The sequence below is a fragment of the Primulina eburnea genome, chromosome 1 (assembly GCF_022965805.1).
Source record: "Primulina eburnea isolate SZY01 chromosome 1, ASM2296580v1, whole genome shotgun sequence".
NCBI lineage: Eukaryota > Viridiplantae > Streptophyta > Magnoliopsida > Lamiales > Gesneriaceae > Primulina > Primulina eburnea.
The window spans coordinates 58,805,409-58,822,595 of record NC_133101.1 but is presented as its reverse complement, the minus strand read 5'-3'; the positions used below and the strand labels follow the sequence as shown (position 1 = coordinate 58,822,595).

The window sequence follows — 17,187 nt, the reverse complement described above, 5'->3', positions numbered from 1 at the left end:
TATCATATGGCCTTTTATGCACGATTCATGTCCGCTAAAAATAAATTAATTTTTTTTTAATTTGATATATATATATATATATATATATATATATATATATATATATATATATATATAATTTCATGACAGTCCTTATCTTCGCTATTCCATCACACTTTTTCACGACCTTAAAGTTTAAACACGTTTCATGTTTACCAAAAAATGGGGAGATTTTTATATGATTTCTAAAATAACGTTTTTAGATTTGCCATATCGTCGTGGCACTCTTACTCTTAAATGACAGAGACTGAATTAATTTCCGTAGCTCGTGCATGACTTGTACCAAAAACCATAAAAAAAAAATATAATTAAATAACTTAGATATATATATATATATATATATATATATATATATATATATATATATATATAAAATATGAATTAAAGATGATCCAATATTAATTAGCCGAAAAATGATTTGAAACAAAGCCACGGGATCCAATTTTTTCTTTTTTGTAGGAACTCGAATAATAATTAGAGAGATGAAGCTATACATTAATTAATAATTTCTCATTTGAATAAAAGGCAAAAGCTTGAGACATAGTCTGACTATTAATATTGTCGTCTTCTGCTTTCTTCACTTCAGATTGCATGTTCCTTCACTTTGTACATTTGTGCATGGAATTTTATAATAAATCTCTATATAGATATGTGCGGGGCGGAGCTATATGCTCTTGTATCCGGGCTGGTCTAAAAAAATTTATGTGTAAATTTTGTATAATTTTGAAATAATATGATATTAGTCCAGGTAGATCAATTTAAAATATTAAAAAATTCTAGAGTTTAAAATTCTAGCCCGGACGGAGCTATATTTCTGGCACCACCACTGCATATGTGTGTATGTATCTGCTGATAATAGATATATGAAGCATGGCCAGCACAATCAGGAATGAAATTATTGGGAAAGTAGATAGTTACAATATACAGGTTTTTATTACATTATTATCTTCGAAAATTGTATACTTTATTTCCCCCACTGTAAAATAGAGTAAGCAACCCTCTCATATACTTCATCAGTGCGTGGACAAAAGCTAGCAGACGTCGAGTCGATATGCATGGTGACAGATGGACATGTCACCTAATGCTCCAGCATTTTCCTCCCAAACTTATGTTTTTGTCCTTGTCATAACACACACACACACACACGTATCTATATATGTATTGTGAGTGTGTGTGTAATGCATTAACGTTTCATCATTAGATTTGATTGATCTTAATTATTTTCCTACTTAGATATATGTATTTAGTTCGAGAGAAAGCTGGGGGTATGCATGTGCCACATTTCTTTGAAACGAAGAGTGCTGATGATATATGGTAATAAATTAATAATAATTAATGTCACGCTTCGAGTCTGTACTCGCGCTTGTGGGACTGCACAATGGGCACTATAGCAACTACTTCGTATTCGTGATCGTTTTATGAAAATGATTAACCCAAGTTGATATAGAAGTTCATTGTAGTCTATTTTAAATCTTTAATTTTTAAGATGTGGAACAAGGGTATCACAATCACATCTCCTTCAGAAGGCGACGTCCTCGTCGCGGCCTGACCACTCGATCCACCAGCGCTGAGAATCTAGAGGTTGCTCCTACAAGTTCAAGAGGTGGCGCCCGTCATGTAGCACTTTCCCCGCAGGTTCAAGAGGTGACTCTCATGCATGTAACACTTTGCCACGTATAGCACTTATTTCCCGGTGTTCTATGCCCGTGACCGGCTCTGATACTATTCTGTCACGCCCCAAGTTTGGGCCCGCGCATGCGTGACTGCACAATGAGCCCTTATAACAACTAATTCGTATTCGTCCTCGCTTTACGAGAATGATTAACCCAAGTTGCTATAAAAGTCCATTATAACCCATTATAAACTTATTTTAAATCTTTAATTTTTAAGATGTGGACAATGTTATCACAATTAATAATAATGCAAGAAAGACTCCTAAAGAATGATACATGTATACATATATATCTGAGCGATCTAGCACGCGGATGTTTCTGAGATGGCGGGCCAGTTTGCAAAGAGAGTCTTCCCATGGTGAAATCTAACTTTATTTTTTTAAAATTTGTTTATTTATTGTTGGTCTAACAGTTAGATTAATCTGTCTGTCACAAATTATAAAAAAAAAATCTGAAAATTGGGTGAAAATCTGGAATTTTTTTAAAATTCTGAAAATCCGACTACTATAATTTATAAAATCCAAACATTTGTCTATAAATAAACCTCTATTTTGATTTTATTTTACACAATCTTCAATTTCTTTCACATGCACAATCTCAAATATATTTCATACACACTTTCTTCAATGAAATGCCTCATGCCAAACACGGACTCTTCATCATCGGAAAATGAGAATATGTCCTACCTCGTAATGAACCAATTGCTCCTCTCTTCAAGACTCCTAAAGAGGTCAAAGCTCCTAAAACTCTCGGAAATGAATAAATAGATGACGTTCTCACATTATCGACGTACGTACCAGTCAAATGATATGATTCTTTGGGACTTTTATGGAACAACTAATGATTTGAGTGTCGGAGTGAATTTCGTTTTTTTGGACCATTGTCACGGGGATTTTTTTTTATCCAGATAATATCATTTTTTTGGCTACATAATTGATAGAATTAATGTTCATCGCCTCTAACTTTATCATTTTTGTTTAATTAAGGAGTTTTGATAGAATAAATAAACAAAAATCTGCTACTTTTTATATGAACACATTGTAGCCATTGAAAGAGGAAATTGTACTTTTTCTGAAAGAAAAAAAAGGATGTTGGAATTTAGCATATATGGTTGTCTTGGTAATAGATAATAAGAATGTGAGATGGTCGCCTAGGAATTTTTGTGTGTATATATTAATTGGAATATTTATAGATAACTTTTTGTAAAAAAATATGCTCTAATTACTACTGAATGCCAAAGCGTTTCTTAATTTTAAATTAAGCATCAAAGCACTTGAGTTCCAGAGTAATAAAGCAGATATCTTTTGTAAAAATTTCTTAATTCTAAAAAAAAAGAGTTGAAAAAAAAAATCTGATGTGGGACTTAATCATGGCTTGCTAGTCAAATATCCAAACATAAAATATTCTCGTAAGTTATAAAAATAAGTAAAACTTTTTAATTGAACTTTGAAGAGTCATTTATGCTGAAAATAAAATACAATTACTTGCTTAACAAAAGATTAAGACAAAAACTTATGTGAGACGGTCTCACGAGTCAAATTTGTGAGACGGATCTCTTATTTGGGTTATCCATGAAAAAGTATAATTTTTTATGCTACGAGTATTAGTTTTTATTGTGAATATGGGTAGGGTTGACCGGTCTCACAGATTAGTATCCGTGAGACGGTCTCTCATGAGACTCATTCCACTCAATAAAGCCAACTTTCAGTTTGATCTCTTCTGATAAGTAAATGTTGATAATTGTAAGGAAAATTTCCTTTTTTTCTTACGTTTTTCATATCTATCACATTATCGGGTTTAATCGACTAATTCGTATTTTTTTTCCAAATTTTGTCATTTTTAGTCGGAGTGATGTCATGACATTCTATTGAAAGAGAATATTTTTTTTAAAAAAATGTAAACTAGTATATTAAAATCGTGAATTAACTGATAACATAATCATAATTAAAATAGTGTAAATTACATGATCAAAAAAATAATTTTTTTCTTGTTTTGTTTCAAATGATTAAACGATGGTAGAAGTTTTAATTTGATTCATTTTCTGTTGAGTGACTAAGGAAATGTGATGGTAAAATAAAATTGAAATCAATAAAAGAACATAAATAAATAAATAAAACATAAATAAATAAATAAATGACCCACGTTATAAAAATACCTACCGCAATCAATGTATTCCACTGGCCGCTAATTAAAGAATTCTGGGTTTATTTCGAAATATGTGAAAAGAAATGGACTACAAACAAAAAGTATTTTTGTTTTAAGGGTCAAAATGATACAGACGTTGGAGGTTAGATAAATCAAGGAAATGACGCCGCTGACCTGAAACGTTCCCTTGTTTGGCATTCGTTCAATAATCCCTCTCTTCTCTCTCAATTAATTTGCTCCGTGACTGATTCTCTCTCTCTAGATTGCAATTGAGTGGGAGGAAACAGGCCTGGATTATAGTTGTAGAAGGTTTGACTAAATTTCTTGTTCTTGATTGCAAATATTGGTGAAAAATGTTATTTCATGATTTTTTTTGCTGTTCTCTGATTTTTTTATCAGATAGTCGGTGCAGATTTTATGCGTTTGCTTCAGGTTTTTTTATGTAAAATGTTTATTTGTAGGTTTTTTATTTATTTATGTATATGGTGAATTAATGGTTGGTTTTTTATTTTGGTGGGATTTTCCTTGAAAAGAGGGATTTGGGTTGTAGTTAGTTGATTTATTACCATTGAAATCCTCCGACCCATTTGAAAGTTTTAAAGGTATATTGAGTTTGAGAGTGTCGGAAATTCAAGTTTTGGCAGTTGCTTTTCGTACACCTTTTGCTTTGGATGAATAGACATTGGTTAGGGACAAGATAGATCTGCAAGTCACGATCTTTTTCAGTTTTGTAGGCACATAAGTTTTTTTTGTTAAAAAGGAAAAGTATATTTGTTGAAATCCAGCAGGAATTGTTTGATCTTTTGCCTTGAGATCTCATTCATATAAACTGATTTAAGTTTTTTTAAGATCTTCTGCAGGCAGTGATTGGTCTATGCATTGATTCTTGCGTGCCATTGGATCATGGACACGGTTATATGAAATGGCTTTCAGGTCAGGTGTACCTTAGAACGGTGTAAATTATATTCTGATTTATAATCTTGAGGACCTAAAAGATGTTATAGCGTTGGGATAGTTATTCTTGTTAAAAGTAGTATAACTCAAAAAATGGCTGTCACGGGATTGCACAAGGTATCTGCTTTTGGCACTTCTTTATTTGTGGAGTCCCAGTCTTCGGGGACGAGCCTCTGGGAGGAACCACATGTTAGGCCCAGTACTAGGGCATCCTCACTGTTACAAATGTGGCGGGAGCTTGAGGATGAGCATGTGGTGAGTCCTTTTTATAGACAAAGGCACCGGAGAAGCAACACTTCAGATTCTGACTGCACAAGTATTGTAGCTTCTGTTGGACGAGGGAGTGATAATGGGGATGATACCTCTGAATATGCTGATGAGACTGAGAATCATGGGATAACGACACATTCAGAGATGAATCTTGAAGATAGTGACAGTATTATATCGGGACAATCTAGTGATTTGGGAGATATAGAACGTGAAAGAGTGAGACAAGTTTTTCGGGAATGGATGAACAGTGGTGCTAAGGGTCATTCACCTGATGGATTTCCTCTGAACAATAATACCGGAGAACAGTGCCTCAGTGAGAATGTTCGCGAAAGAGTTAGAATCATCAAGGAATGGGTGCAGACCGTTGCTCTGCATGGAAACAATAACGGATCACTTAGAAATGAGGTTGCCGAAGTTGGTTCTCAAATTGAGCAGGTGCGGGATGGGCTAGTGATTTCTCGTCCTCAAATTGGTGCTCGAAGGCCTGTACGAAGATTATGTGGTAGACAGACTCTTCTTGATCTTCTTCTGAGGGCTCAGAGTGATAGGAATAAAGAACTTCAGGATTTATCTGAACAGAGGCCGGTGTCAGATTTTGCCCATCGCAATCGCATTCAGGTGAAATATTTTCTGAATAGTAGAGGCCAATAATGTTGCAAATTTTACAAATTTACATTGTTGTGCATTTCTTGATTTGTATCCTTGCTGTACATGAAACTGATATTTAGTTAATAACCAAAAAACTGATTTATAGATGTGACGGTTAAGGTCATTTGATGTGTGTTAGATAACTTCAGCATCATATATTTGATTTTTCTTTATTTTCTGGTATATCATGCAACTATTTGGGATTGTTTGATTGTGTCTGTAAACAAGAATTATAGTTCTGTATCATTAATCTTTGTCCTTTTTGCAGGCACTCCTAAGAGGTAGGTTTTTAAGAAATGAAATATTGATCACAGACAAGAGACCTTCTTCCATGGCTGCAACTGAACTGGGTTTGCTGAGGCAAAGAAGTACAGTTTCCGATCTCAGGTAATTAACTTAGTGTTATGGAATTTTCCACTTTAATCTGTGTTTTGCTTTTGCCCATACTTTCCTCGTATGAATATGCCCCATTCTTGTTTCATTTAAGACGGTGATAATTATTTGTGAACACGCGTATTTTATTGCTATATGATCGTACATGTTGAAAAAATGAATGTTATCTAAATCAAGAGAGATTATTTTGAGTTAATTAAATGTAATTAGGATCTACCATTATGTTTTTCCTTATAAATTTTTAGCCTATTTTGTATCTTTTCTCGAGATAACATCAATTTTATGCTCACATGATCTATTTCATATTTATGCGTCCATGGAAATAAATATTATAAAAAATTATGCTTGGATTGATTGGAGGTTTGAACAAAACTCTAAATTTAATCTACTCTTTGTCATCATCTTTTTTGTATACTTTTTGGAGGGGCGGCCATGTGATTGGAATCAGTTTCTTCTCAACCAACTTTTACCACCTCTCAATAGCTTGTTCTATTTTTATAATATATATTGGATTACTTGTCACTGGCATCTATTTAACTGATTCATAAAACTATATAGATCGTGCATCATCTTGTTGAGTCTTCAGAGATGCTACATGGAATTTAGTTCCCAATTTTGGATAATAGGTTATAGCTGAAGCATGCTTGCATTATCTAATATTTATTTCTTCGGTTGTAAACCAGCTCAGTTAGTGGACTTCATCTCTTAATCTTATGAAATTGTTGCCTTTTTGGCACTTTTTTATTCAAATTTCTGTACTAAGTTTCTATTTATAATCTGTTGCTGTAGGGAAGGATTCCTCTCCAAATTGCACAATTCGACTTCCACTCCAGGGAACAGTGCTGTGGCTAGTTCCTCTTTAAGTGACGAAAGTAGCGGTGAGGCGGAGTCTACATGCATCGGAGGGGCAGCTGCTGAGATTCATACAGCGGAAATAGATGCCGATGAAAACAGAAGTCTGCATGAATTTGTATCAAGAGTAACTGAAGTAGAGGTGGATTCAGCTCTGGTTCATGATGGAAATGCAGAAGTACCTCTGGTCATTGGAAGTGCTCATAGTCCAGAGCAGCCGACATTTGACAATGAGGCAAGCGAGCATAATAGCCATTTTGACCAGAACAATGCTGTTTTCTCTAATGAACCGCCACTCGAAAATGTTTATGAACCGAGAAGTGATGCGAGTTATGTTCATGAAGTGGCTGGTGACACTGTTTATATGGAAGGGAACACTAATGAAGAATTTGATAGACAAGATGCTTTAACTATAGAGGAAGAAGCTCGAGACTCGGAAGTCGGGATTGATAACAACTCATGGCACCAGCTAACGGGTGTTGCTTTTACGGAATGGACAGATGCTAGCAGAGATGATACAACTGCTAATCAGTGGTTTCGGGAAATATCTGATTATGAGCTAGATCAAACACAAGGGTCGCATGAAGTCTGGCCAAATCACAATTTTGAAGAAGCTGTCGATAGTTGGCTGGATATGCCAACAGGAGAGGCCAGTGGATCTGTTGGAAGAATCGACACACTTTATTTCCCGGATAATGATAATGTTCAAAGCATGGAACTTAGGGAGCTTTTCAGCCGGTAAGCGAGTGATTTCTTACAGTCAATCCACGATTTTTGTTTAAAATATAATGTTTCCTTTTATTTCTGCTGCAGGAGACGTGTCTCTAGCCTTCTTCGGAGTAGTTTCCGTGAGAGCTTAGACCAGGTGCTACAATCCCATATGGGAAGGCAAGGTCATGCTTCTGGTGATTGGGAACTGGAGGCCATGTCTTCTCCAGCTTTGATTGAGCCCGACCAGGAACAGCTAAATGGGGAGCATACTTTGGCTCCATCTGATGGCTCTGAAATTAATGAATTTAACCCCTCATCAATTCATATCACCGCATCCCAGCCCCTTTGGGACGAGGAGTTACCCGCTGCAAATTGGCCGCACATATCCTCGAATCAGCATATGGGAACAGTAAGTTCAAGCATCATCCATATTAAAACTGGATTTCTTAACTTTAGTCCGATGTCATGTCTTTGATTCTCTCATTGTTAAGCATTTTGCCTCGCGTCATCCCCATTTTCAACATCTCTCCATGCTTATGTGCATCAGGAGTGGGAGTTGATCAACGAGTTGAGGATTGATATGGCTAGGCTTCAGCAAAGGATGAATAATATGCAGAGTATGCTGGAAGCATGCATGGAGTTGCAAATAGAGTTGCAGCGCAGTGTTCATCAAGAGGTTTCTGCGGCTTTGAATCAGTCAATCCTCTTGAGAGGTGAGTTTTGTTTAATCTGGTTCTGATATTGTTGGTGACTAAAACAAAAAATTGAAGGGAAAATAATAATCACAGAAAAATACGCAGATAACTATAAAAAAACCTTTCTCAAACCAGAAATGGGGGAAAAACACTAATAATGCACAAGTACTTTGATCATTTGCCCTCTTTTTGCGAGTGTATAAACTGTTTATCGTCGCACAGTGTTTTGTCTCCCCTTATTGTGATCATGCTTTTGACAATCCAATTGGATGCTATCGCAGGGGCAGATTCATGGGAGAGCAACATGTCACACCACGAATCTAAATGGGATTTTGTAAGAAAAGGAATTTGCTGCCTGTGTCGTGAAAGCAACATTGATTCCTTATTATATAGGTAAAAGAATTCTTAACGAAATTGTATCATTTGCTGCATAGTCGGTTCTTTAAGAACGAGCATCTGCTTTTTTACAGATGTGGACACATGTGCACCTGTTCCAAATGCGCAGAAGTTTCGGTCCAAGGCGCTGGGAAGTGTCCCATGTGTGAAGCTCCCATAGTTGAGGTTGTTCGAGCTTATTTCATCCACTAACGGAAAAAGAAAAACAGCATAGATGTATATCATATAAATAGGTGAAAATGCTGGAGTATAGAACCCCACAAAGTGTAACCAGAAATATGATTCATCTTCTTCAACCAGGTATATTACCCACTCTTTTACCCCTCACTATTTTCCCAGTCCATATTTTGTTGTCATCCTTTTCTTTTGAGTTGGGGAGAGGTTTGTCGCAATTGTGTCTCGAACCCGAGATCTCGTTTCAAACTCGGGAGATGATGCTATATGGTTTTTATGTCATCGGCCCTAGCTGGTTCGTTCTAGGTGTTTGTGTAATGTGTAAATTGGAAGTCCTCGGAACGAAAACGCATATGGATTGTGTTGGATTATGAAGCACATCATCCATTCCCTCTAGTCTAAACCATATTTAACTTGTTTTTCCCCAACAGATGGCATCTGGGACTTGTTCTATAAATTCATGGGAAGTGTAACTCAAGCAGGTTAAAGGATCAGAAACGCAAGGGCTCCGCAGATTTGTGTGTGTTCTTACAAAAGCTTCAATCTTAAAAGATGAGTATAAATCACGGCAAAACTTTTTGTTTATTTATTTGTATCAACCTTTTTGTACTCGGGACATTTCAATTCGAAAATATTTATTCAAATAATTATTTGTTATCTCAGTGGCCTTCGGTTTATATGGAGAGCAGATTTATTTTTAAAAATGATTGATCTAAACAAAACCCCGAATCCTTATCTTGTACTTGTACGCTGCGTTTGGTTCAAGGGATTAGGGGTGATTGATTAATTTATCCGGCCCAATCAAGTGTTTGGTTCAATTTTAAATAAACCTACCTTATCCCTCCTAAGTATGATTAGGTTATATTGGATAGGTTAAAATAATACCTCCTCACCCCCTAGGATTATTTATCCCAATCTTAATACATCCTATTTTTCCGATTTTACCCTTCTCCTAAATTCAAACTCACCACCATTTCTCGCCACCGACCGCCGCCGGCCAACCACAGACGCCGACGCAGTTAGCGACGGTTTGGAAACAAAGGTTTGTCAAAATACCGTCACTATTAGCGACGGTTTGTTTATCAAACGTCGCAATTAGCGACGGTGTGTTTAAAAAACGTCGCTAAATGTCTAATTTTTAGTAATTAAAATAATTCAAAACAAGATCGGCGACGGTTTATAAAACACCGTCGCTAATAGCGACGGATAGTTTTCTCAAAAACCGTCGCTGTGAGCGACGGATTTTGAGAATCCGTCGGTAAGTTTCCGGTCGACGATTTCCGCCGGCCACTGCCGCCACTGTCGCCGTCGCGAAGGGGAAGGGCAATTTCGTCTTTTCATCAAAAAATTCAAAATTATCCTACACTTAAAAATCTTACCAAACATAATATTATTTTACATCATATTTTACAATTCTATCACAATCATTTTCTTTATCATTTACGTACTAATCATTAGTTTATCCTATCCTTCCAACCAAACGCAGCCGTAGCGTGTATATATATATAGTACAATAATCAATTACGAACATTAACTCGGAATATAATAAAATCATGAATAAAACAATTACTGACACATTAATTTTAAAAAAACTAAGCAATAAAGTCATTTAAAATATAAAAAAAATTCTGAATTCTTATCAAATTAAATTGAAATTATTAAAATAAATTTGCGATTCGAGGATTATAGTTTAATTCTCTACCGTTGATCTCTGGCCCACAGCATTAGTACCATTCTTCTCCAGCTGCTGCACGTCCAAACGAACCTCTTCCCCACGGCTCTTGAACAGCTGAGCCGACCGGCAGAGGGGGCCGTTCACGTGAGATATCAGCCACGTGTCGATACACCTTGGATGGAACACGTGACCGCAGTTCGGGATGCATCTAACGGTCTGCCTCGCCCCAAACTTACTCAAACAGATCGGGCAGTCGCCGATCATCGGGTGCGTCCTGTCCTTGGTTGGAATCAGAAGATGGTGTCTGGCAGCGACAGAAGGAGGCGGTGCTGGTAGGGATGGCAATGGGTAGGGTATTAGTCGGATTTCATACATCCATCTCCATACCCATTTATTAAATTCATCCACATACCCATCCCCATATCCATCGGTATTGAATTTCAATACCCATCCCTATATCCATAGGATTATCGGACACCCATATCCTGCCCAAATACTCATCATATACAATTGAATTTTTTTCAAATTTAAATTGTTTCAATAAAATTATGAATATTTAAAAAATTATTTAAATGAACAATAAAAATAATTATTAATGATAAAAATTTACAAAATAAACTTTATAAAAAAAATAACAAAATATTAAAAATAGTTTATATTAGTTGAACAAAATTATGCAATTCAATTTATATTAGTTGAACAAAAGTATACGATTCAACAAAAATATAGTAGAATTTACATCATATCCAAAAAAATATAATTCAATTGATTAATAATATATGGGCTACCCCTAGTTTAATCATATGTAAACATTATCAACCCAAAATAAAACTAGATCGGTTTATCTCCGAAGTCCGAACTAATCGTACATGTTTTCTTCACTTTACATTGTAGAAGGAATACAATGAACTAAGGCACACATGCCTTCATCTCCGAACTAATCATACATGTCTCCGAACTAAGGAATACGATGAACCATAATCAAGAAATAAACCATTTTTTCAATTTTTGAAATCAAACATGGAATAAACTTACCAGCGGAGGAGATGAGAAATTTAATGAAAAATAAAAAAAGTGGTAAAACCTTGAAACGTAAAAGTGAAAGTGAAAGGTAACAGAAAAGAAAATGTATCGATTTACTTGGATTTGAGAAGATGCATATATATATATATATATATATATATATATATATATATATATATATATATATATATATATATATATATATATTAATTTAAACGGGTAATCGGGTCGGGTGTGGGTCGGATTATATCAAATCCGCCTCCATACCCGAACCCGAAAATCCCCATACCCGATTACCCAATTATTTAATCGGGTCTAAAAATCCCTCCATACCCTCTTCTATTCGGGTCGGGTATCGGATCCTCCAACCAGTTCGGAGGAAATTGCCATCCCTAGGCGCTAGATTGATGCGAGAGCTCTCCGGCGGGCGGATTTAGATACAGAATAAGGAGACGGAGAAGATGGCAGTGAGGATTATGAGGAGTTAAGAGCCATGAAGAATTTGAAGGTTTCTGTAGCATTGGAGAGGGAGATGCCTTCACCGATTGAAGAAGGTTGCGAGAGTAGCAGTGTTAAGTTCAAGTTTGTGTTAATTTGTGTTCTTTAGTTCAAAAAAATATGGATATTTTTCGACGTCACGTCAATATTTTTTATATAATAATATCTATGTTTTCAATCTCATATCAACATTAAAAAAATTTCAAAATAGATATAATTCAGAAAATTCAACTAAAATTTAATCAAAACACAAAATGGACAAAATTTAGTTAAGGAAATCCAAGGGATAATATTTTGTAACATATGAGAAAATTTCAAAACAAGCACTTTATTTAATTTAAATTTCTTTTAAACGAGTTCAAATAAAATCAATGAATTTTAAAATAAATACCTGAAATTCCTGAAAATTTTAAAACTCGACCCAAATTCGAATTATGTGCGAACTCATATCATGGGTCGAGCCCATGCTTCTACCAGTATTTTATGACCTGTGCATGTGCTGTTTGGTTTATTTGCAGTATCGACGTTTTTTGTGTCTTTTTTTTTATAATTTTTTTTAAAAGAAATGGGATTTTATTATTATTGTACTAAAAATAAGTAAATCGATTTTTGTGTGCAGATAAATTTTTGAAATTTCTACTTTTCTTGTGTTCTGACATCTGAATTTTTACGACTATAAATATAATATAATAATCGAAATCAAGATTAAAATATGTAATACAAGATTGAGATATGGCCCCATCGATTTGATTCAAAATAAATCTAACAAAAAAATATAAGAAACGATGAAAATAACCTAATATTCTAAAAATTTATTGGGATTTTCTATTTTTTAGGACCAGGGAAGATTCGAACCTGAAGCTCTTTCATATTCGTGAGAGTATGATATCACCAAGTCAAACTGGCTCTCTACAATATCAAAGCTAATTAATTCACATTTCACCACCATTTTCGGGGCTTTTTAAAATAAAAACTAAATTTCGATATCAGAATTAATATATTTAAATTTCAAGCAACTAGACAGTCCGACCAGAATAATATTATATAAAATATTTATTTAATATAATAAATAATATGTTTTAAATTGAAAATATAAAAAATACATATAAATGGACAAAAAATATATATTTATCACAGTTTTAAAATCAAATTTCAATGTGGCCGGTTCAATCTGGTCCGAAAACTCAGCTTATGGATATTTTGGGTCCTGCTCCACAGAAATAGTCATAAAAATGTGGATATTGTGGGACGAGACGATGAATGATAAAGATGTATAAATATTAAAAATTTATGTAATGGGATTATTTATTGTATTATGTTTGGTGTGTAGGTTGATTTTTTATTGAACAATTCATAATATTTATCTTATCGATATGATTTTTAAATTTTTTATTATTTTTTGAAAAAATGACTGTACGCGGTTGTGAATCAATTATTTTTTATCTAGAAGATGGGTAGAAGTGTGACGCTTGAACTGTTGTATAATTTTAGTTTTACGGTCGCGTCACATTTTATAGTTTTTTATATAGCGACAATCTGGTGTTGGAATGATTAGATGGTTTAACTGAGCTCTTCCATTATGATTTGACGACTTACAGTAATTAAAACTGAGTCAACTGTTACAAATTGCAAGCAAAAACTAAGAACAAAGGACAGATTTTCATATATGATAGCAGACAAGATGAATGGGAAGACAAAAGAATCCTGGATAAAATGCGAATAAAACGAACGTAAAATTTTTCCTATGGAATATTTCGTGTCTCGTGCCACTTATATATCATCGTTTTTTTGTTCCTCATGTGCTAGATTACCAAGTATTCCAATGAATAATTGGATATATACATCATTGATTATTCAAACCCTACATTGATCTCACTTCTTTATAAATTACCCAATGACAATATATTATATTTTGGATACAATAATCATTCGAGGGTAATATTATGTTTGAGTTGTTATATTTATTAAAATATTAAAGTTGAATCGTTATCACTAACTAATAATTTTGATAAATTGCCAAGCATTTTATGCTTACATTTGTCACAAAATGCTAAAATTGGAAGTATAAAACAATAATTATAGAACAATAAACGAAAGCAGGATCGAATAGATACATACATGTCATAAAAGCAATATGTAACTGGAAGCATGAATTTCGAGTATGTAAACCAATAGGAAACCAATAAATCAAACCGAGGTCTATACGAATTATAGTTTCCTTAAAATAGATTTGTCACAATGGACAGTGCTTGGAGGATCAGGATGGATAACTATTTCCCAAGATACAACGACAAAACCACGCAGCAACATAGCACGAAGTAGCTACACCGGCGAATTGAAAATGTACTTTCACTTAATCACTAAAACTTAACGGAGGAAAAATGAAAAAAACTAACAATATGAAATGCAGGAGAATGTTTGAGGAGATCTTGCGTGTGTTTGTAAAACACATATTTATAATTTATGTATGTCTGTGTGTGTGTATTAAGCTCAAAAATTCATCTCAAAAGTCATACAAGATTAATTGATATTTCCAATTAACTCAAAAATGTGAAAAACCAAAAAACATTTCTACAATCTTGAACCACAACTAACTCAAGAATATGGAGAGTCATACCCTCATTCGATGATAAAATATTGATTGATTAAACATGTTATACTAGCTTCTTTTTGTATTAACAATTACTGAATACGTTTTTACGCATGTTTTAGCTGAAGAATTTGTTCTAGAAAATAAATTTAAATATAATCATGAAATTTTTTACAAAATAAATAATTGAAAATGTTGGTATACATGCAAGGAAGCTAAAAAGAATTATGGAGTACTAATTAAGTGATCATATATACTTAATTAAGGAGCAAAACTAGTACTTAATTAATTCCTTTAATATGGTCTATTTACTTTCCATGTATGGTACCCAATGCTTATCATTTATCGCTTTGTGACAATAGGAACAACAAACAATAAGGAATCCTAGGGATATATAGGAGTACTGGTCAATATATAAATTTTAACTAATTTAATAATTTTATATGAGAATTTATGACTATATATACAAGTTCTCCTGGTCATGAGAGTACATTTTTTTTATACATTAATAATTTTAACCTTATAAGACTGAATTAAAACTGGTAAATTAATAATGATGGATTATCCAAGTGGATATTTAATAGAAAAATAAGCTTATAAAAACGAATTTTTTATTATTAAAACAACTTCACGACTATAATTGGAGTCTAAATAGTTATAAAAATAGTGTAAACTTAATCATCATTCGAACTATAAAGTCCATTTTCACAAAAGTATATAAAAGATTATACATACATACATATATATATATATATATATATATATATATATATATATATATATATATCACACACTATTGTTATTACCAAAACCCTAAATTTTTTTTACATAAAAAAAATTAAATATAGTACCTTTAAAAAATTAAATTATTTATCCTCAATCCTCCTCTTCTTCGTTGCTGGCTCACGTGAGACACTAGAGTCCTCCGGAAATGATCGGAAGAACAACTCTAATTCGGCTTTAATTCTCTCACTTGTATTTTCGAAAAACTCACGTTTCGGCAACTTTTCCTTGTGCAGAAACAACTTCTTCCGCTTCTTCGGCGGCGGAGGTGGGCTGCGGCGGCTGTGACTGAACTCAGGGATTTTATGTTCTGCGGCATCGGGAGTTTTGTACCCTTCATCCCCGCCGTTTTGGGATGATACTGGCTTCGGCTGCTCGTCATCTTCATCTTGTTGACTGTGAATTACTGCTTTTTGTTTTGTGTTTGGGTGATTTTCTTGAGACATGAATATAGGGAATGGGAGAGAAGGAAAACGTGCGGAGATGGAAGAGTCTTCGAGTGTAAGTTTGTGGGATAAAGTAAAGAGTTGACAAATTATCTTTAATCGCCAATCCTCTTTAGCCTCCATATGTTTGTTATACTGTTGGAAATAAGACTTTGATATATATATATATATATATATATATATATATATATAAATAATTTTGCATAAAAACGGCTTTTGAAGTCAAAAAAACGTAAAATCAAGATAAATTATCTATGTTTTGTCGACCTCATGATAAACTCTATTATTGTATGTATTAAAATTTCACTTGTGCCACACATAAAGATTTATTTTATATAATTAAGTACTAGTGTTTGAATTAGTATTTAAATTTATAGATATAGTATAAAGAATATATTTAAATTTTAAATATTTTTATAAAAAAAATTACATAAAAAATAACAATGATTAAATGAGGATAATAAAATTATATTGTTAAATGAGGATAATAATATTATATTGTTAAATCGACTTATTTTTCTTGACCGAAAAAAACAATTACTAATAAAAAGAATAGAAAATGATATTAAAAAATCATATATTATTTTGTTTATCAAAATTTTAAACGATAAATAAATAATTTTCAAAAATTCCAATAATTCTTGACCGAATCATGGTGTTTGAGCTGGCTGTGCGGTTTAAAAGATTTGATTTACATCATTATCACTAGCTATAGCTTTTGGTAAAGCGGCAAGCGCTCGGTCCTACAATCAGAGCCAAGGTCATGAGTTCGATTCTCATTGATTGCAAGGAGTGCAATTATTGGGAGGGAGATTGTTGGTGCAATAATTCTCCTTGCTTGGTAGAGCGGTCGAACCATGGTGCTTGAGCTGTTGTGCGGTTTAAAAGATTTGAGTTGCACCATTACCACTAGCTATAGTTTTTGCTAAAGCGGCAAGCGCTCGGTCCTACAAATTAAAATACATAATAATAATAATAATAATAATAATAATAATAATAATACCAATTTACATACTTTCAATATATCAAAAATTCACGTAGACGCTCTTTTAAAAATTTATATAAAAAAGCATAATATTATATAAAAACTTATATTTTATTAAATATGATAAGAGTTATGATAATTAAATATATAAAATTAACAAAAAATTATAAACAAAATTAAAGAAAATGATATAACTGATCCCGACATTTGAATATAGTTTATAATTTTCAAGGACAT

The 17,187-nt window shown here is 33.5% G+C and overlaps 1 protein-coding gene across 3 annotated transcripts; it reads left to right on the top strand.

Moving 5' to 3' along the window:
• The first annotated feature begins 4,002 nt into the window (after nucleotides 1–4,002).
• Nucleotides 4,003–9,610, top strand: LOC140834623 (uncharacterized). Of its 3 annotated transcripts, none has more exons than XM_073199647.1 (9): nucleotides 4,003–4,166; nucleotides 4,718–5,699; nucleotides 5,998–6,116; nucleotides 6,912–7,712; nucleotides 7,788–8,094; nucleotides 8,233–8,398; nucleotides 8,662–8,773; nucleotides 8,851–9,076; nucleotides 9,382–9,610. In XM_073199647.1, exons 2-8 carry the CDS (start codon nucleotides 4,905–4,907, stop codon nucleotides 8,966–8,968), a joined length of 2,418 nt encoding a protein of 805 aa, XP_073055748.1. In that variant the 5' UTR covers nucleotides 4,003–4,166; nucleotides 4,718–4,904; the 3' UTR covers nucleotides 8,969–9,076; nucleotides 9,382–9,610. The 3 variants fall into 3 exon arrangements, with proteins under 3 accessions (XP_073055748.1, XP_073055757.1, XP_073055766.1); XM_073199656.1 differs by having other exon boundaries at nucleotides 4,707–5,699; XM_073199665.1 differs by having other exon boundaries at nucleotides 4,003–4,183.
• The last annotated feature ends 7,577 nt before the right edge of the window (nucleotides 9,611–17,187 follow it).